This window comes from Lontra canadensis, unplaced genomic scaffold (assembly GCF_010015895.1).
Source record: "Lontra canadensis isolate GAN:19392208 unplaced genomic scaffold, GSC_riverotter_1.0 scaffold116, whole genome shotgun sequence".
Lineage (NCBI taxonomy): Eukaryota > Metazoa > Chordata > Mammalia > Carnivora > Mustelidae > Lontra > Lontra canadensis.
In genome coordinates this window covers 859,288-881,322 of record NW_022631110.1, presented here as the reverse complement: position 1 = coordinate 881,322, position 22,035 = coordinate 859,288, and the positions used below count along the sequence as shown (strand labels likewise).

The 22,035-nt window shown below is 43.2% G+C and overlaps 1 protein-coding gene across 3 annotated transcripts in view; it reads left to right on the top strand.

Moving 5' to 3' along the window:
• The first annotated feature begins 1,788 nt into the window (after window positions 1–1,788).
• Window positions 1,789–22,035, top strand: part of CTPS2 (CTP synthase 2) — a 96,053-nt gene continuing 75,806 nt past the window's right edge. The window contains exons 1-4 of one of the 3 annotated variants that reach the window (XM_032840748.1): window positions 1,789–2,065; window positions 6,734–6,939; window positions 12,306–12,476; window positions 14,237–14,337. In XM_032840748.1, coding sequence (XP_032696639.1) covers window positions 6,774–6,939; window positions 12,306–12,476; window positions 14,237–14,337 — 438 coding nt within the window. In that variant the 5' untranslated portion in view covers window positions 1,789–2,065; window positions 6,734–6,773. Of the gene's footprint in view, window positions 2,142–2,894; window positions 2,992–6,733; window positions 6,940–12,305; window positions 12,477–14,236; window positions 14,338–22,035 lie in introns of those variants that run through there. The other 2 variants (XM_032840746.1, XM_032840747.1) reach the window with 2 other exon arrangements.

The window sequence follows — 22,035 nt, the reverse complement described above, 5'->3', positions numbered from 1 at the left end:
ATAATAATCCCTTTGTAGTCACAAAATATCTTTCACCTGTTAGCCACAAAGAGGAATAGAATAAGCCGAAGGCAGACGCTTAACCGACTGAGCCACCCAGGTGCCCCAAAAGTGTTTCCTCCTTTTCAAAAAATTTACTTATTGGCCTTCATGAAGACTGGGGCTTCCATATACTTCCTGCTGGGTGGAGCCTCTGTGTATTTTCCCTGAAGTTGACATCACCATCCCTAGTTCCTTCCTGCTTCTTTCATGACACTCCTGTGTCATCCTTGGTGGGGAGAAACTCCCCTTTGCTTTGAAATTCATTGAATTTTTGCCATACAACCCTCCCCACCCATCCTTGTTGCTGTCTTCTATTAGCTTTCGGGGGTCACTCCTCCACATTCACTGAAGATTTGGTTCCTTGGACTCCTCCAAGTTCCAGGGACCTCAGTGTCCCCACACGTTGGCCTGGTGGTGATTGACCCGCTCATTTGACTCTGTTTCAGCTGTCAGACCCTAAACTGAATCATCTCCTGGAATGATTCCCCCTTTGAAGTCTCCAGTGCCAACACCACAGCTGGTGACAGCATGCCAGCTCCTTTATTCCCATAGGCCTTTGTCTTTAGTTCTGTCTCTTTTCTTCCTAGCCTATCAGCTCTACACTGCTCTCCATCCTTCCTTGTGTGGACTAGACTCCCAGTGGAGTACCACAATCTCACATTCTCTCAGGCCCTCAACTGCCTCAGTCACCTCCCTCTACTCAGTCCACAGACTGCTTTTATCATAAATATCCATATTTATATATCTACCTATAGATAGCTCATGAAATCATAGCTGGGCATCATTACACACTATGGTTTCTAAACTCCCCTAGGTCTTCAATGACACTTTTGTAAGTTGGTACTCTAGTAACTCAGACTGGTTATTCAAAATTTCCACCACTTTCCTAACTTCCATCTCAACTCCAAACCCTTCTGTTTTCCAGTTAGAGCCTTTCTCGTTCGGTGGTTTGTGTATGTTCTTCCCTTCCGCTAAATAACCTATGTCCTCTCCCAGCACCAGCCATCCTCTAAGTACTCTTAAAAAGTCAGTGGGTGAAGCCCTTATTAACCTCCCCCCACCCCACGTTTGTTTGTTTTTGTTACACTAGTAATGTTTGACCAACTTTACTAATTTTTTCTTTTAAAATTTTATTTTATTTTTAAGATTTTATTTTTTCATTTTACACAGAGAGATCACAAGTAGGCAGAGAGGCAGGCAGAGACAGAGAAGGAATAGAGCTCTCCGCTGAGCAGAGAGCTCAAAGCGGGGATCCATCCCCAGACGCTGAGACCATGACCTGAGCTGAAGGCCGAGGCTTAACCCACTGCGCCACCCAGGCGCCCCTAAAATTTTATTTTTAAGTAACCTCTACACCCAACATGGGGCTTGAATTTACCACCCCAGAGAGCAAGAGTAGCGTGTTTCCACCAGCTGAGACAGGGAACCCTGGAACCAGGTGCCCCAGGGAACTTTACTGATTTAAGGAGACGTGTAGACCTGCCTTCAGGCCGTGAGCCCCTTAAAGGCAGGAATGGAGTTCTATTTGCGTCCTTTTAGCTTTTCTATAGTTCCTGGAGCGCAGTAAGGGATCCACAAACGTTTGTGGGCGGTGTGAAGCTCTTTACAGTGGAGAGAACTGGACGGGAGGACCCGAGTAAGGATCTTGCCTTGCCAAATGGCAGGGGCTCGCCGGGAACGTGGCGTTCATCCGCGCCTCCGAAGTGCCTCTTCTAAGTGAGCCACGGAGGGGAGGAGCAGTCCCCGGGCTGAGCGAGGCCTGGGGCCAAGTGCATCCAGGGCGGAGGGTGGCGGGAAGCTGTCTGTCTGAGGAGTCACTTTTTAGGTGCTTGTTTTGGAGCATTGCACAAACGCGGGTGCAAACCCCAAGCTCACCAGCGTGAGTCAGCGGGGCCCGCAGCAGCAGGAGAGGGAAAGGTGGGCGAGGAGGGCGCCGCGTACCCCGAGGCCCGCGCGGGCGGCGGGAAGGACCCGGTGGCGACAAGGGACACCCCTAGCGGCGGCCCCTTCCCCAGCCCTACAGGTGAGCGCGGGCCCGCCGCGGGGCGGAGCGCGCTGTCCCCACCGGCCACTCTCCCGGCGCCACCACCACCGCGCAGGTAACCTCCCGCCCGGACCTTCCCCGGACCCTCAGGGCCTCCGCGTTGGGGCCACCCCGCGTCTCCTGGGCCTCCGCGCCCCTAGTCCAGGCGCGCACGTGGGGGCCGGGCGCCTTTGTCCCCTCGCCGATGGCGCCCGCGCCGAGTCGGAGAGGGGCGGGCAAGCGGCGCGTCCCCGCACCCGGCGCACGCCAGCCGCCGGCGGACGGCGGACTGCAGACGGGCGGGGGCCGGGGCTGCCCTGCCGGCGCCCAGTGCCGTCGGAACCCGCCCTGCCGCGGCCCACGATCGCGGCTCCGGAGCGTCGCGTCCCCGGGGTGCGCTTCTCCCCGCACTGGGCCTCGGAAGGGGGCGCAAGGGTCGGCTGCACCCCGGGCCCCATTTCTCCCTGGCCTCGGGAGCCCGGAGAGCCCCGAGAGCCCCGAGATGGCGTTGGCGGAAGTGAAGCCCCGCGCGGAGTGAAATGGCCTTTCTGTCCCCTCCCCCGCGCAGTGCACTCGCTAAACAACGACCCTAGCATTTCCCCCAGAATAGCTGTTTAGGGCGCCCTGGGGCTGAGTACGCTGCTGCTACAAGATAGCTTTCGTTTGGCAACAGTTTTTAAGGATTGGATGTATAATTTACATACAACAAAATGCCCCCATTTTAAGGGTGCAGATCAGGGATTTGACGAATTATACACCCGTGGAACCACTACCACCGCGTGGACGTACACCATTTCATTTCCATCGTCCCGGGAAGTTCCCTCCTGCCCATTCCAGCCAGTCCACAACCCCTCTCCCCAACCTGCCTGCTTTCTAGCATTGCTTAATTTTGCCTGCTTTCGAACTTAATAAAATGGGATCATTCAGTAAGTACTCCTGTTTTTGACTAATACTACTTTTTAAATGGTCGTCATTTGAGAAGGTGTTTCTTGGTGCTCCTGGTGTTTTCAGTTCCCCTTGGGCCTGAGCTGTCCAGTGTGGTAGCCACTGGCCACGTGTGGCTCTTGACTATTGGAAATGTGCTGAGTCTGAATTGAGATGTGCTGAAATAGACACACTGAGTTTTGAAGACCTAGAGCCCCAGAAAGGGGGGACATAAAATACCTCACTAGCGAATTCTTACATGGTTTGTGTGTTAAAATGATAGTATTTTGGATACATTGGGTTGAATAAGATGTTATTAAAATTAACTTACAGTTTCTCTTTACTTTTTAAATATGGCTACTAGAAAATTTAAAATTACACAGGCAGTTGCTGTAATGTTTTTATTGGACAGCAGACAGAAGAGACTCTCTTCTGTTAACCCACTGAGCCACCCAGGCGCCCCAAGGCATCTTGTGATTTTTGAAAAGATAGAAAACTAGTCACTGCCTACACCCCAACCACCCAAGTATTAAAATTTAGCTTTTAGATGTACTTTTGGTTAGTCTTAATTTAAAAACATAGTTGAGGGGCGCCTGGGTGGCTCAGTGGGTTAAGGCCTCTGCCTTCGGCTCAGGTCATGATTCCAGGGTCCTGGGATCGAGCCCCGCATCAGGCTCTCTGCTCAACAGGGAGCCTGCTTCCTCCTCTCTCTCTGTCTGCTGCTCTGCCTACTTGTGATCTTTGTCAAATAAATAAACAAATAAAATCTTTAAAAAAAAAACATAGTTGAGATAATATTATATTCAATTTTATATCCTTCTGTATAAGGGAATTTTTTATGAAAAATTCTTAGGCTTTTTACAACTACATAATGTGACTTCACATGCATGCACTCTAGTTTTCAATGACACTTTTCGATTTTGCTAATTTTTACAAATAGAAAGTCATTTTAATAGGGTGACAGTGCCAGTATAGGGTACAATGACAGCAGTGCTCATTTTGTAACTGAACCAAACAAGAGTTTGCCCACCTGGTGCTCAGTAAGCCAATAAAAACTGACACTGAGTTTCTGCAGTGAAGGAAGATAGGCTATGTATTGGTATGGTGCTACCTATGAGAGCAGGGAGGGAATGCTCTGAAGTCCCAAACTCCCCAGTGGCTTGCAAGTAAGGGTTTTTTAAGGGCAAGATTTGGGGCAGGGTCTCCTGAGAAGGTGGACACCATTAACTGGAGGCACGTGAGACCATGCGAGCTAACAGGTGCTCTCCTGCAGCTTTGTCTGGTCCCCTGGAGGTTTTTCCATCTCAAGAGACTGGGAATCTGAAAAATATCTTTGTCCTTTATGTTGGAGATTTCATTAGGTACATCTGGTAATTATATCTTAAAATTTTTTTTTAAAGATTTTATTTATTTGTTTGAGAGAGAGAGAGAAAGAAAAAGCATGAGCAGGAGAGGGGCAGGGGGAGAAGTAGGCTCTCTGCTGAGAGAGCCCGATGTGGGGCTTGATTGTGGGACCCCGGGATCATGACCTGAGCTGAAGGTGGATGCTTAACCAGCTGAGCCACCCAGGTGTTGTGGTAAATATATCTTTATTTGTAAGTGAGTAGAGTTGCATTCCTACAGGTTCCTTGGTCAGTCCAGCTATGCCTGGGGGCGATATGACCTCTAGTTGTCATTCTTTCATCTCAACTAACAAAACAGATCCTGACTAAAAATTGCCTCTTACTCTCACAGGGAAAGTGAAGTCCAAGAGGGCAGGGACCTTGACTTTTTGTCTACCCCCATGTCCCCAGGACCTGGGAACATGTTAAGCATAATTGACCTATAATAAACATTTGTGAGCTGATTGAAAAACGGTAACAGCTTTCATTAAGCACTTGGGTACTCACTTTGTAAATGCCCGCTCGCCTCTATCAGGCAGGCACTGTTATGGTCTCTGTGTACTGCATAGGTAGAGAAATCTGAGGTTTAGAAAAGTTGAAGAAGTTGTCCAGGGTCATAGCTGTAAATAACAGAATCAGCATTTGCACCCAGGCTGTCTGACTTGAGTTGAGGGATACTTACTAACATAGAAAGAAAGCAGCAGGGGGAGTGGGTAAGGGGGAGCTGCCTGTAAGGGTGGCTGGGTGGCTTAGTCATTGAATGTCTGCCTTCGGCTCAGGTCATGATCCCAGGGTCCTGGGATTGAGCCCCACATCAGGCTCCCTACTCAGTGGGAAGCCTGCTTCTCCCTCTCCCACTCCCCCGCTTGTATTCCCTCTCTCGCTGTCTTTCTGTCAAAGAAATAACATCTGAAAGAAAGAAAGAAAGAAAGAAAGAAAGAAAGAAAAAGAAAATTACTCCTATAATGACTACCTGGGCCAGTAGGGCTGGAAAGACGTGAATATTCAGATAGATTTTGGATCTATAGGAGGAGCATTCTGGGTTTGGATCCATGGTTAATCTTTTGGGCTAAATCTAGCTGGAGTGAGCAAAATGACAGGTGGCTAGAGAAGAGGAACAATGGCCTTGAATGGGATCATCTGGAGTGTATAGAAAGGCAGGTCCAGGGACTGAGGGAAGCCATCTGGGATGGGACTTGTGTATTTTGGATGGTTTCAGTTCACTTGCCTTGACCGTGGTCGACTAGTTTAAATTGAACTCAGAGAGCTGCAGTGAGATAACCTTACGCACCTTCAAGTTCTGATCGTTTGATTTGAAAGGAGAGGAAACTGCAAAATCAATCTATTCCTTAGTTCATTTAATCTTCACACCCACCTATGAGATTTTTATAATGTTGGCATATATGAAGACCGATTTTTTTTAAAGAAGTCTTTATTTTTTGGAGCAATTTTAGATTCACAGCAAAAATGAGCAGGAAGCACCGAGTTCTCATGCACTCCCTGCCCCTACAAGCACAGCCTTCCCCACTACCAACATCTGGAACCAGAGGGGTTCGTTTGTTAAAACGGAGGAACCTACACTGATACAGCATTATCCTTCAAGCTCCATTACACGTTGACATTGGAGTTTGCTCTTGGCCTCGTTCATTCTGTGGCTCTAGACAAATGCATAATGACTTGTATCCACCGTTATAATATCATACAGAATAGTTTCGCTGCCCTAAAAATCCTCTGTGCTCTACATATTCATCCTTCCCTCTCCCCCAACCCCAGGGACCCACTGATCCTTTTGTTATCTCCATAGTTTGCCTTTTCCAGAATGTCAAGTAGTTGGAGTCCTACAGTATCTACGAAGGCGTCTCCGGTTGGCTTCTTTCACTTAGTAATGTGTACTGCAGTTACCCCCATGTCTTTTCATGGTTTGAGAGCTCATTTCTTTTTAGTGCTGAGTAATACTCCAAGGGACTAGTATTTTTTATTCCGTTTCACAGATGAAGAAACAGAAGGATTAGTAACTTGCCCAGGTACAGCTTGTTCAGATCAGTCTGATTCCGGATTGTTTTCTCTTAAAAATTTTACCATGTTTCTGATTCCCAGAAAAATTGGGTTTCTCATAATGAAGTTTGTCACACAATAGAGTTGGGGTAAATGGAAAATACGGGCGACTTCGCTTGCAGAAAGTATCCATCGCTTTCTGCATATAGCCAAAAATGGAAAACCTGGAAGGGAAGACTTTGTTTCAAAAGTTTACTTTATATGGAAAAATGCCGTGTGCTTTTGAAATTCTGGTTTAACAGACTCCTGCTATACTGGTTTGAGAATATGATTCTCTTCCCTGACTCTTAATTTTGTTACCTTTCAGATTATTTCTGGGTGCTCGCACTCAGCCACCTCCTCCACCAATGAAGTACATCCTGGTCACTGGAGGGGTCATCTCAGGCATTGGTAAAGGGATCATTGCAAGCAGCATTGGGACGATTCTAAAGTCATGTGGACTCCGAGTTACTGCCATCAAAATTGACCCTTATATTAACATCGATGCAGGCACTTTTTCTCCTTATGAGCACGGTATGAAAGAGAATAACTTCCCCCTCTTAGGAGGCACTGGGTTAAATTGCAGTTCTTTCCTGTATGGGGGGTAATTTCTTGAGGATAGAGTTCGGAAGTAGAGTTGCTGGATCAGTCATTATGAACACGTGAAATGTTCTCATGGTTGTTGATACATTTGAAAAACAGTGTATAAGGATACCATTTTCATTGTACCTTTTACAGTACAAATTATGTTTTGGTCAGACAATATGGTCTATATTGACAGTTATACCGACAATATAGAATGGCACGAAGAAAATAAAAGTCCTCCATTTCCCAGCACTAAAAGTAACTATTATTAATGTTGACATTTTAATGTACATGTTAATTATTTTTAAAAAGGCATTAGCACATACATACTTTCTTTTTAAACTTTTTACGTACAAGCAGGCAAGTGCACAGATCATAAGTGTCCCACTTGATAAAGTGATCGTACTGTGTAACCAGCCCCCAGACCAAGAAACAGAACCCCCCCCATGTCCCTTTCTAGTCTTTCCCCACCCGAAACCACCAAGGTAACTGCTATCCTGTCTTCTAAGACCGCAGGTTACTTTTGCCTTTTTTTTTTTTACTTATTATTTTATTTTTTTACTTTTTTGTTTTGTTTTTGCATAATGCACTGCATAACCTACTAGCAGGGACAGATGAGCATAACTGAGTGGTTTTTCAGCAATCAGGAAAGTGCTTCCTTAATTAATGTTCTCCAAACGCTTTGACATGTACTAACGATTAACTCCAGAGATTACGTTTGCTAATTTTTGACCTTTAAATAAATGGAATCTTATAGTCATGTCAGTTTTTAATCTAATTTTTAAAGAGAGATTAGTAGAGATTATTTTTGCTTATTTTTGACCTTTAAATTGAATCTTATAGTCATGTCAGTTTTTAATCTAATTTTTAAAACAGTGCTGTGGACATTTCTATATATTTTAATCTTTTTGTTTGTTTTAATTTTTAAAAAAATCGTATTCATTCATTTGAGAGAGAGAGAGACAGCAGGACCAGGGGGAACGGGAGAAGCAGGCTCTCCACTGAGCAAAGAACCCGATGAGGGGCTCCATCCCAGCACCCTGGGATCATGACCTGAACTGAAGGCAGATGCCCAATCAACTGAGCCACCCAGGCACCCCTGTGTTTTATACTCCTAAGGCTCCACAAAATCTGTACAATAATGGGAAATAATTTCCAATGTATTGATATTATAAACAACACTGTGATGGGAATCTTTAAAATTTATTTTTTTTTAGACATAAATGCCTACGCGCAGAATTTCTGATTTCACAGGTAGGTGTGCTTTTCAGGCTTTTTGACATATAATGCATACTACCCAAGGTTTCTAGATTCATGATCTCTTACCTATAAATGTAAAATTTATGTATGTAAAATGTAAAATGTAAGTTCTGAAAACTTTAAATTGTTCATAAGTTTGTGGCTATTTATAGTCTTTTTTCAAAAGTTTTGAAAAGTGAGGGGCACCTGGCTGGCGCAGTACTTAATCGTCTGCCTTGGGCTCAGGTCATGATCCCAGGCTCCCGGGATCGAACCCCACGTTGGGCTCCCTGCTCGGCGGGAGACCTGCTTCTCCCTCTCCTACTCCCCCTGCTTGTGTTCCCTCTCTCACTATGTCTCTCTCTGTCAAATAAATAAATAAAATCTTTAAAAAAAAAAAGTTTTAAAAACTGAAAAATCTTCATAAAGCCATGACTATTTCTAGTCTTTATTCCATTTGGAATGTGTTTGCTTTTGGGCTGTTTTCTAATACATGGCAAGTGTTCTGTATTACCTTTGCATAATCTGAAAAACTTCAGATTTCAACTTCCATATTGTTTCCAAGAATTCTCTGATAAGGGCTATGGATCTGCACCAATTTATATACAAATCAACAGTGTATAAGAAGGCCTGTTTTTTTTTTTTAATTTCCCTGCTGAATATTATTCTTTTTAAACTTTACTAACCTGAGAGAAAACCAAAAAACAACAAAAAAGGGTATCTCATTGTTCTAATTTAGATTTCTTTGGTTTTCGTTTTGTCTGTGGAGCGAATGATTCAAGTGAATGGATAGATTGTATTTTTGTTTGAAAGTATTACCCAACTTCCTTCTGTGGAGTAAATTTCCTTGTCCCGTTGACTTTGGACTTTGGTCATTTAGGATGGTATGCTTGGGATTTTCCGGTTTTGAAACTGAAAGTCCAAATCCTGGGAACCCTGTTAGTTCTGGGCAAACCCAAGAGCTTGGTGACCTTATTTGGTCATGTGGTTTGTTTTTTCCCTAGGAGACATTAGTGAATGTGACCTCTGTCTTGTTGAAAGTAGAAATTTTCAGTGCAGTGGCATGATTTGGCTCTGTCTCTTTGGTGCTTCTGCTCTCTGCCATGAGAACCGCCTGCTCTGTACAGGGACTTCTCCTTCAGTCTGGGTCCTGGAATGAGACCAAGTAGACTCACAACTAACCCACAGCCCCCACATAACACCTAACCCAAGGGAGAGATCAATAAACATTTTGTAAGTTACTAAGATTTTAGGGTTGTTTGGTATTCAGTAAAGTTGACTAATCCCATGTGTTATGCCAGTTTTCCTTTGGATTTTTTATTTTTTATTTTTTTTTAAATTTATTTTCATCTTTTTAAATATTTTATTTATTTGTTTGACAGACAGAAATCAGGAGTAGGCAGAGATGCAGGCGGGGGCCAGGAGAGCAGGCTCCCTGCTGAGCAGAGAGCATGATTCGGGGCTCGATCTTAGGATGCTGAGATCCTGACCTGAGCCGAAGGCAGAGGCTTAGCCCAACTGAGCCACCCAGGCGCCCCAAAGATTTATTTATTTGAGAGAGAGAGAGCGTATGCCAGCGTGCAACCGGTGGGGACGGGCAAAAGGAGAGAGAATCTCAACCAGGCTTCCCACTGAATGCGGAGCTCAGCACAGGGCTGGATCTTATGACCCTGAGATCATGACCTCAGTGGAAATCAAGAGTGGGAGGCTTAACTGACTGAGGCACCCAAGTGCCCCACTTTGGATGTTTTAAAAATGATTTTCAAGGGTACCTGGGTGGCTCAGTTGGTTAAGCTACTGCCTTCGGTTTGGGTCACGATCCCAAGGTCCTGAGATTGAATCCTGTGTTGGGCTCCCAGATCTGCGGGGAGTCTGCTTCTCCCTCTGACCTTCTCCCCTCTCATGCTCTCTCTCTTTCATAAATAAATAAAAAAGTTTTAAAAATGATTTTCAAGAATATTTTACATAAAATATTAACCTATATATATATATACAGAGAGAGAGAGAGAGTGTGTGTGTGTGTTTTACTCTGTTTGAAATTTGTCTTAATATTACCTCTGCTAGTTACTAATAAATTTCCACTTACCATTTTTTAAAAAGGTTTTTTATTTATTATTTTTTTGACATAGAGAGATTACAAGTAGGCAGAGAGGCAGGCAGAGAGAGAGGGGGAAGCAGGCTCCCTGCTGAGCAGAGAGCCCTACTCGGGACTCGATCGCAGGACCCTGAAATTGTGACCTGAGCCGAAGGCAGAGACTTAACCCACTGAGCCACCCAGGCGCCCCTCTACTTGCCATTTATGTGATTAAATGTATCAATTGTTTTTTTTATGTTTCTGTCTTTGATGTCAACTTTAGGCTTCTCTGCCACAGGAATATTTAAATATTCATATATATTTTCTTCTGGAACTTTTATAGTTCCATTTACTTTTACTTTAACATTGTTAACACAGCTGGAATTGAATTTGGTGTGAGATAAAGATGTAACATGATTTTTTTTCTAATTTTTTCCTGATTAGGCAACTATTCCTAATGGCATCTCTCAAAGATTTCATCCTTTTCTTCCTGACTTGAAATGCCACCTTTTATTATATACTACATTTCTGTCTATACTTAGGTCTATCTTTGAACTCTGTTCTCTTCTGGATTTCTATGTTTATTCCTGCCTATCATTTTAAAAGCTGCAGCTTTTTATTGTCAAGTAGGTCAGAGCCTTCCACGTTCCTTTTCTTTTTCCTTTGTTTTCTCTCTTTCTCTCTTTTTTTAAGTGCAAAAAGGTGTTTTTATTATCCCTCTAGCAAAGCATTAACTTTTTTGTTGTTCCTTTGTTTTTTTCTTAACCTCGGAGTGTTTATTGTCTTCAGAATTAACTTAGGAATCATTTTGTCCAAGTTTACAAGAAATTGCATTGGAGTTTTTGGCAAAAATTTCTTTAAATTTATGAATTAATTTGGGGAGGAATTAAACACTGCAAAATGTTGACTGGCCCATTCAGGAACTTTAGAAGTGGTTTTCCTTTTATTTATACCTTGTTTTATGTCTGTGAAGTAAGCTTTTTAAGTTTTATAAATATAGTTCCTACATTTCTTCAAGGTTTATTTCTGAGTGTTTTATTTACTTTGATTTGTGATGATAGCTTTGGGTTTTTGTTTTTTTTTTTCAAGTCATATATTAAATTCTTTTATGTAATAGGGATCTTTTTGTTTTTTGTTTTTTTAAAGATTTCATTTTTTTTAAGTAGTCTCTACACCCAATGTGGGGCTCAAATTCACAACCCTGAGATCAAAAGTCACATGTTCCACCTACTGAGTCAGCCATGACCCCAATAAGGATCTTTGTGGATATTTTGGTTTTGCGACTTTGTTCCATCTTTATATATATTGAAATATATGTATGCATATATATTTCAATCTTCCTTTACTCACTGCTATTTGTTATAAGGGCTTTTTAAATTTATTTTTTGTGTGTTGGTTTTGGTAATCACACGTGTTTTTCTAAAAACCAACTATAGTATCGTCCTCAAGTTGAAAAAAAATCTGTTGGAATTTTTATTATAACTACAGTAAATCTAAGAACCTATTTAAGGGCATGTCATCTGCAGTTTTTCTTTCTCTTCTAGGAATATAATGGGTATATACTTTTTTTTTTTTTTTTTTAAGATTTTGTTTATTGGGGCACTTGGGTGGCTCAGTCCGGTAAGCATCTGCCTTGGGCTCAGGTCATGGTCCCAGGGTCCTGGCATTGAGCCTCTAGTCCAGCTCCCCGCCCAGCAGGAAGTCTACTTCTCCCTCTGCCTCTCCCACTGCCCCTCCCCCTGCTCCTGCTCTTTCCTCTCAAATAAATAAATAAATAAATAAATAAATAAAGATTTCATTTATTTTTAGAGAGAGTATATGTGCTTTTGTAGGGGGGGAGAGGGAGGGGAAGTGGGAGAGAAGCAGACTCCCCACTGGGCTCGATCCCATGACCCTGAGATCATGCCTGAGCTGAAAACAACAGTTGGATGCTTCACTGTCTGAGCCAGCCAGGTGCCCCTGAAAAGAAATTTTTAATATTTACATTGCCTTTTTATCCTAGGCGAAGTGTTTGTCTTAAACGATGGTGGAGAAGTTGATTTAGACCTTGGAAATTATGAACGGTTCTTGGATATTAACCTTTATAAAGACAACAACATTACCACTGGGAAGATATATCAGCACGTGATCAATAAAGAGAGGCGTGGCGATTACCTGGGGAAAACAGTACAAGGTATTGTGTCCCACACAGCTTAGCGAGTCGTGTGTGTAGAGCACCCACACCCTGGTCAGAATGGATGTGAAGGGAGGAGCTCCCTGAGCTCTCCAAGTTCTAATCCTTTTCAAATCTTGCTTTCTTCCCCTTTTTGTTTTCTTCAAAGGTGCCTACTTCACCCTCCATGTTCTTGATTGTATTTTCTTTGGTCTTTTTCTTTATTACTAATGTTGTTTTCTCTCGGTATGTATCTGTCTTTAGCTATTACACATATCTCTCGGTATGTATCTATCTGTAGCTATTATTTATAAAATCCATGCAGAACCATGCATTCATCATTTTTACCTGATTGAGGTACAGACTTTTTTAGTTTGTTTTTTTGTCTATCTCCTTCCTTCTTATATCTTTGCATGGATGTGAGTTATACCCCTTTAAGGACAGTGTGCGGACGGACTGGGGGATTGAACTGCAGTGGCTGGTAGTGTGGTCTGAGCCTGCTTCATCAACTCTTTTCCTGAGTGGTATGATTCTATTTTGTCTCGGGAGAGACCCCTGCCCTCCCGTGTTTTCCCCCGACCCCGGCAAGTCTTGTATTCACGGGTTTCTGTGCGGTAAGGTGATAATTCCCCATCTCCTTTAAATCGCATGTTGGATCCAGCTGAGAGGTAGACATGGGGGCCGGATAGATGGAGATCAAAAGAGCATCGGTGTAATTCCTGAAACTGGAACGTGCGGGTTAGAGCTCAGCTACAGCTGTGCTTTCTAATAGCTTTTCCCCTGAGTGTAGATCTTGGGAAGACCCACGAGAAGGAGAGGTGCTGCCTCACACCTGCCACATCCCTGTGATGGGGAGAGAACAAGGCCCCAGGCCTGGGGCTCTAACTCCTGATCCCTGGGCTGCTGACGTGGAGGCAGAGCCCGGGCAACACCTGCCCTGCCCCTGTTCCCCGCCCTGGCCTTGCTGCCAAAAGGGGCCAAACAGCCCATGTAATGTGGGTTGCTCCAAATGCACCAGTGAGTGACAACGTCCTCCCGCTCTGAAGGAGCACCTAGCGCTAGGGAGAGCTGGCAACAGATGCCCCTTCGCTTCGGCTTCCCAGAGGGCCACGTTCCTGCTTCGTGTATCCCATTAGATTAGTTGGCTGCACCGTGAGGCCATCCCCATGCACAGGGGGATGTCAGCTTTCTGTCCCTTTGGCAGGGATGTCAGCTTTCTGTCCCTTTGGCAGAGATATGTAGCTGCCGGCCTGCTCACCACCAATGGGCCTCTGGGCCTCAAATCCTTGTGGAGTTGTCACCTTTTGGCTTCTTCAGCTGCCACTAGCAGCCACAGGCCCCTGGTCAGCATGCAGGGCCCATCTACACCCTTTGGGGGGACCTCTCCCCACTAACTGGTGGGCTACCCAGAGCCTGCAGCACTGGGCTACTCTGTCTTTCTTCCCCCATGGAACCCAGCATGCAGCATGCCCGATAGCCCTCCTTGCAGTTTTTAGTTGGCCTTATAGGTGTTTCTAGATGCCTTGTCGATGGCATTTCTGCTTTCTGATTCTCATTCTCTGTGGTCGGCCAGTTTCAAAAGAAATGACATAACATTTAAGTGATTAAACCTATATCGTGCCTCCATCAGGGAGATGGAGAATAACATGAACACTGGAGATTGTCTTATTTGCCAAGTGGCTTTCAGGTTACGTGGGAGGTCTAAAGACATGAATACATTCCTCTCTCATGGTTGTGACCGTGAAATAGGCTTTTGTGCTAATTATTACTTCCTTCTACAGTTGTCCCTCACATTACTGATGCTGTCCAGGAATGGGTTATGAATCAAGCTATGGTGCCCGTGGATGGTCATAAGGAAGAGCCCCAAATATGCGTTATTGAGGCAAGCGTGGAATTTTTCTTTATAAACTTAATATCCTTCTGGGTTTTTGAGCATGTAGCCTTCATTCATTCAACACACATGTATATTATTTTATTTATTTATTTTTAAAATATTTTATTTATTTGACAGAGATCACAAGTAGGCAGAGAGGCAGGCAGAGAGAGAGGAGGAAGCAGGCTCGCTGCTGAGCAGAGAGCCCGATGTGGGGGTGGATCCCAGGACCTGGGATCATGACCTGAGCCGAAGGCAGAGGCTTTAACCCACTGAGCCACCCGGGATTTTGTGCAGCAACCCGTGTGTGGGGACAGATTAGTTGCAGGATGCTTTCTGGTGAGTGCTGCTCGAGGGTTAAGGAAACTTACGCCTCTCTCACCTCCCAGTCAGAAATCCAAGTATAACTTTGATTCCCCCCAAAACGTAACTACTAACAGCTTGCTGTTTACCAGAAGCCTTACGGATAACATAGTCAATTAATGCATAGTTTGTAAGTTATGTGTGTTACAGACTGTATTCTTCCAATAGTCAGCTAGAGAAAAGAAAACGTTAAGAAAATCATAAGAGAAAATACATTTACAGTACTGTGCCATATTTATAAAAAAAAAAATCCATATATAGTGGACCCACACAGTCCAAACCCATGTTGTTCAAGGGTCAACTGTAGGGGCTCCTGGGTGGCTCAGTCCATTAAGCGTCTACCTTTGGCTCAGGACATGATCCCAGAGTCCTAGGATCGAGCCCCACATCAGGCTGTCTGCTCAGTGGGAGCCTGTTTTCCCCTCTCCCTCTGCCTGCCTCTCTGCCTACTTGTGATCCTCCCCCCCGCCCCACCCCCTCAAATAAATAAATTTAAAAATCTAAAAAAAAAAAAGCGGGTCAACTGTATTTGCAACACGCTTTGGAAGTAGAGAGAGACTGAGGGAAAGATGTTGGTGGACGTGATTTGGAGGTGAAAAGTATTAGCTGCTTAAAGAAAGAGCATAGTATTTGAACGTGTGGCTTATTTACTATTTCCCTTCCTCTCAATGAGTGAGAATAACGTGCCTGTCCTCCTTGTCTAAATGTCAGCAGACCTAACTGCTGGGTAGGACAGCAGAATAATGAACAATTTAGTTCCTAGGGACTGTCTGTCCAAATTCAGATTTCTGCTGTGACCTCTGAGTGGGGTAGAGCTCTGTGGTTAAGAATTTGGAGCCAGATGACTTGGGTTCATAGCCAAGCTGGGTCACTTACCAGCTGGGTGACCTTAGCCCAGTGTGCCTCAGTTTACTCATCTGCTAAATAGGGATAATGTTTCGAGGGTTAAATAAGTCAGTACACTTAGTGCTTAGAATGGTGCTTAGAATGGGGCGCCTGGGTGGCTCAGTGGGTTAAAGCCTCTGCCTTCAGCTCAGGTCATGATCCCAGGGTCCTGGGATCGAGCCCCGCATCGCCCCGCATCGGGATCTCTGCTCAGCAGGGAACCTGTTTCCCTTCCTCTCTCTCTTTCTCTGCCTGCCTCTCTGCCTACTTGTGATCTCTGCCTGTCAAATAAATAAAAATAAAAAAATCTTAAAAAAAAAAAAAGAATGGTGTCAGATCTATAGCAAGTACTCAAAATTTAATTAGCCATTATTAAGACGCCTGTGTGACTTGGCAAATTACTTCCCAAAGCTTCAGTGTATTCAACTATAACAATATGATAATGATGCAATATTGTAGTAAAAGCCAGATGATATTACAGGGTTGCTGGGAGGAAGAAGTGCAATTATATAAAGCACTTGGCATATCTGGTGTTCAGGAAGTGTTCAAAACATGTGAGCTGTTCTTATTGTCATCATTGTCAGAGTCCGCAGACGGATGTTAGGCTATCTGCAAGATCCATTTTGTTAACAGAGATGATCAACTTAACATAAACGTGCTGTACTATCCTACATTAATGATATAGTTATATATTGTACTGCTATAATAGTATGGTTGTTAATATAAATGTGTAAATGTGCTATGCAAAATTTTCTGCCCCTTGCTGTTTCTCTTCTTTCCTTTTCTTTTTATTGAAAGATTTTATTTATTTATTTGACACAGAGAGAGAGAGCATGAGCCGGGCAGAGGGAGATGGAGCAGGGAGCCTGATGCGGGGCTTGGTCCTGGAACCCTGGGATCATGACCTGGGCCAAAGGCTGACACTTAACCAACTGAGCCACCCAGGCGCCCCTCCCTTCCTATTTCTTCTTTCACAATTTACAAGGAAAAGAGAGGGTGCTTCCTTTAGAATTTTTAAAAATTGGAGTATATTAAAAAAATTAAAAATAAAAATAAAAAATTGGAGTATAACATAAACACAGAAAAGTGCACATATCACAGGTATACAGCTTAATGAAGTCTTATAAACTGAACGTACTTGCATAACTAAGTTGGCTTCCTTTAAAACACACTTAATATCTAATACAGTGAATAGTTTGCAAACAGATTGAGGCAAAGATAAAGACAAATCATTTAAGAAAAGAGAAAGGCAGGTAAAAGCTCCAGGAAGAATAACATCTGATACGAGAACCAGGGCATAGCTTGCCTCTACAGTGAGGGAGACTTACGTGGTCACTCTGTTTATTGATTTTCAGGTTTTAGACCTGTCCTCAAAATGCATCAGAGAAGGCTTCAAAGCAGGGACGTAAATCTCAGCTTTGAGGTGGAGATGTGGAGGGATGCTGAAGAGGGAGGGAGGGAGATAAGAACTTCATTTTCCACTGTGAGGCAGCTACAGATACCGGTAGTAGTTGGCAGAAAAAGAGGTAAAAATGTCTCAGGTTAGGAAAGTAACCAGTACAGCCAACAGTTGAGGTTAGGATCTGGGGATGAGGCAGCAGAGAACTCGAGCCTCATCTATCACAGCAGGAAGTCAGCTTGTGTTATTACAGAACGTGTCTGAAATGGGCAAGTCAAGAGTTGAGAAGATGGTGTTTGGAGATGTGATAGAAACTAGCGGAAGAAATCATGAACAGAAGACTTAAAATGCTTCCCTTGAGGAATCCGGATTTGGAAGTGGAGGAGGTGGGGTACAGGACTCCTGGTTTTTACTGTAAGCGCTTTTGAACAATTTGATTTTCTTGAGAATTCCTGTCCTCTTCAAGGTCCTTCTAGTCAGACTATGAATCAAATTGACAGGAGATGGATTAGTTGAGATGTACTGTGGATTTTAAATACACACTGAGCTTAAAAGGTAGCATGAAAAAAAAAAACCAGAATGTAGAATACCTCATACTTTTTACAAAATTGGTGATATGTCAAAATAACATTTTGGATATATTGAGCTACATAAAATAAAATGTTAAAATTAATTTCTCCTCTTTTGTTCTTTTAAGTGTGGCAACTAAAAATGTTAAGATTATATTTTTATTTTTATTGGACAGTGCTGGCCTAGCACTTTCACTGGTGTTTGCTGTCCTAGCAATAGGAAAGGTAAAGAATCCAAAATGTGTCCACTAAGCGTCTGCCTTTGCCTCAGGTCATGCTCCCAGGGTCCTGGGATTGAGCCCGCATCAGGCTCTGTGCTAAGTGGGAAGCCTGCTTCTCCCTCTCTCACTCCTCTGTTTGTGTTCCCTCTCTCGCTGTGTCTCTCTGTCAAATAAATAATAAAAATAAAATCTTAAAACAAACAAAAAATCGAAATATGTCCATTTTCCCTGAAGAACCAGCCTCTGACCCCAAAGTATTATCAATTTTCTAAACCTGACTATTTTTATAACGTTTCCAGAGATTTTTTTTCCCTTTCTTTTAGTTTTTGTATGTGGAAGAATGGCTCTTTTTTTTTTGTTTTGTTTTGTTTTGTTTGTTTGTTTTTTTAAGACTGTTAATCACAGGAAAGTTTCCAAATGGTCATGTGTATGGATGTTTTTGCCTCCGCTCTTCTTTTAAAAAAAAAAATACATTTTAAAAACTAATAATCACAAAAAAGGAGAAGGGGGAAATCCAATTTTTTTGTTTCATCAGTTTTATTTTTCATATATCCAGGATTCATGATGTAAATCATTCAAAATAACTGGATATTATAAGAATAGTTTACAGTTCAGCTCTGTTTGCACAAATACTTGACACAGGAAACCATCTTTACAAATACATATGTTTTCTTATAGGAATACTTTAATAAGGAAAATAAGTCTCTATACATCTTACATCAAATCCTATGCAGTTCCCCCCACTCCCCTCACTGAACCAACATTCTGGGCTCTCCATCCCAGCACATTCACCACATCCAATAAACCAAACCACAATGTGCCACTGCTTGTCATTTTCAACCATTATTGAGATTTGCACTGTTAAGAGTTCTTAGGATTCTTTTTCTCATCTTTCCTGATCTGAAGGAATTCACATGTTTAAGCTAGACGAGGACATTTAAACACCATTCCTTTTTTTTTTTTTTTTTAAGATTTTATTTATTTGACAGAGAGATCACAAGTAGGAGGAGAGGCAGACAGAGAGAGGGGAAAGCAGGCTCCCCGCTGAACAGAGAGCCCCTATGCGGGGCTCGATCCTAGGACTCCGAGACCATGACTGGAACCGAAGGCAGAGGCTCAACCCACTGAGCCACCCAGGCACCCTGGCACCATTCCTTTTAAATCTAGCTTGCAGGAATAGGTACTTGGTGATCTCACTCCTCACTTAGGCAAGACCAGCTGGTAGCTTAACCCCTACGCCCACAGCACCCAGCAGGAGGGATACAGTTCTTGCATTCCTTATAGTTTCTCAACTGCCAAAACGAACCGACCCCTAGAAACAAGGGTTAAATACAAACATAAAGAAAGCTAAAACATGGGGCGCCTGGGTGGCTCAGTGGGCTAAAGCCTCTGCCTTCAGCTCAGGTCACGATCTCAGGGTCCTGAGATCGAGCCCCGCATCGGGCTCTCTACTCAGCGGGGGGCCTGCTTCCCCCCCCTCTCTCTGCCTACTTGTGATCTCTGTCTGTCAAATAAATAAATAAAATCTTAAAAAAAAAAAAAGCTAAAACATTTACTAATGATTGGAACAAAGAACACTTGCAAATTCAAGATCTCTCCTAAGTTGAAGAAGACATAAAGGATGTGGCAGTCCTTCTATAAAATACTGAAACACTAAAAATTGTTAATTGCGTAGGTCAATGGTGCATCATTTCCAAAGTGTCAGAGGATGCACAGTCTTAGACTTTAAGGCCGAACTCAAGATCTGGCATCCTTCTTATGCAGTGGCTTTGAAATAGCCTAATATTCCCCTGTCCAGGGGCACGTCATCATTTAGGCCTGGGGTGACTTTTGCAGAATACTGACCACGTTTACCTGAAGAGGCAGGATCCACCAGGGGAAACATTTGGTATCTATGCTAGTCCTTCCCTTTTACTGAAAAGAGTGTCCACTTGGCAGAGCTTGTCTTACTTTTCAGGTAGTATGAATGAAAACCAAGAGACTAGCGGTTAGGGTTAGTACTTGATGCTCTGATTATCCAATACTCTTTTTTTTTTTTTTTAAGATTTTATTTATTTATTTGACAGACAGAGATCACAAGCAGGCAGAGAGTCAGGCAGAGAGAGAGGAAGGGAAGCAGGCTCCCCGCCGAGCAGAGAGCCTGATGCTGGGCTGGATCCCAGGACCCTGGGATCATGACCTGAGCGGAAGGCAGAGGCTTAAACCCACTGAGCCACCCAGGCGCCCCGTGATTATCCAAATTTAAAAGGATTCTTCAACCAAGCCCTTGTCCAGTGGGACTACAGTATGTCCCATTTCTCTTCTATCTCATAGTTGATCAGTTCAGCTTCACTCGTTCATTCCCTTCCTCCTTTGGACGTGAGGGATGGCTGTGGAGAGTTCTAGTCCATCAGACAAATTATGGCCATCATAATCATGCATTTTGAAATAATGGAGTTGCAGTCCTTGTGGGGACATCTCCGCTTCTGGTATGTTGATGACACCTTCTAGATGCTTCATGATAAAGCTCTTGGTCGTGCACTAGATTCTTATCCAGGCCCATGCCTCCAGGATGGGAGAAGCTGGCCCCAGGTTCCAACGCCCTGGCGCCTGGGGCGCAAAAGACCCAGAGCAGGCCACACAGGAAGGGGATTCTGAGCAGCTGCAGAGATCTCATGGTTGCGGGTACCCTCACTGCCCTGTTTCCAAGCAGTTTTCCTCAGACGTGAAGCTTTCCAGAATGAGCCTTGCCCTCATCTTCAGAATGCTTCTCGTTGCCCTCCCCCACCCCGCCTGATTTGGGGGAAATCTATTTTTTTTTTACTGTAAAATCAAGCTGTCTTTGAACAACATTAAAATATAAGCCCAATTTGACATGAGGATGAGCCTTCTTAACACTTCTTTTTCATGCTCTCAGTTTTCTATTATTTTTTGAGAATCATCCTTGAAGAAAGCTTTTATGTTTCCTTCTGGGGTCAGCACATCTGATTCTCTTAGCCTTCATCTTACAAAGATGTATACTATAGATTCAGACTCTAATTGTTGAAGATTGCATTTGTACAATAAAATCAAGAATTCTCAATGACATCTCACATTTTTTAAAAAAAGATTTTATTTATTTGAGAGTGATACAGAGAGCAAGAGTAGGGTGAGACGCAGACTCCCCACGGAGCAGGAAGCTCCACTTGGAGCTCAATCTCAGAGTCCTGGGATCAGGATCCGGGCTGAAGGCAGATGCTTAACCCACTGAGCCACCCAGGCGCCCCAATGACATCTCAAATTAAACTGAAATTTCCATCCCAAAAAACAACAGGGAAGCATTTTAGGTCTGTACTTGCGAACTGTTCTTTTACGTCTATGGTCTTTATTATTAGTTTTCCATCCTGCTCTTAAATGGACTTTTTTGGCTTAGAAAGCATTAATTTAGTACTTAATACGCACTAGCTCCGATGATAACTGCTAGGCCTGACTCCTGTTCTCTGGGACTCATGGTCTTCATTTTTAATTTCATGGAAACGGAGAAACTGACAAGTTGTCCCCAGCATAACTCCTTCTTCATATAACCCTAATGTTTATTTTGGCTTATTGGACACTAGGTCAGGCATCCTTTTGGGTTCGTTTTAAGTTGTGCTCAACATTTGTGTTTGTGCATGATTTAAGCTTTTGAAGAAGGACCGCCAAGCTAATTTTCAGTTTTAAGTGGGTAGATGTGGTTGAAATGTCTCCAAAGCCTTTTTGTGAGGCTCTTACTTTTCAGATCAGTGGAGCTAACAGTCTTTATTTGGTAAGAAGTCCAGGTCCTCTCCACATAAGCCTGAAATAATTTATGCTTGGCTTAATGAAATAAATTCTTTCTTTCTGTCTCTCTCTTTATTTCAAAAAAGAAGAATCCTTTCCTTAAAGCAAAGCAGACATTGCACATCTCATAAATTTGCTGTTGCTTCGATTTCAACTCTGGGTAAATCTTAAAATATTGTTATAGGTGATATTTTCCTTGTTGTGTGGGGAAATAATTAACGTATTCTAGTAATAATACTGAAGGTTTCTGATCACAGAGGAGTGGTTATTAGGACCTTCCAAATTGGCTGAGGGAGTGCAGTACCATTATAAGCCATGTGAGGGCAGAAGTGGATAAAGTTTAAAGTTTTTGCCTCTTTTTTTTTTTTTTTTTTTTTCTTCGATATCCTGTTGATTACTAGAGTACACCTACGACAAAACAGATGTCCCTATATGGTTTAGTTTAAGTGCAGTCCTTTTTTTTCCCCCCTAGCAATTTTTCTCATTAGATTCT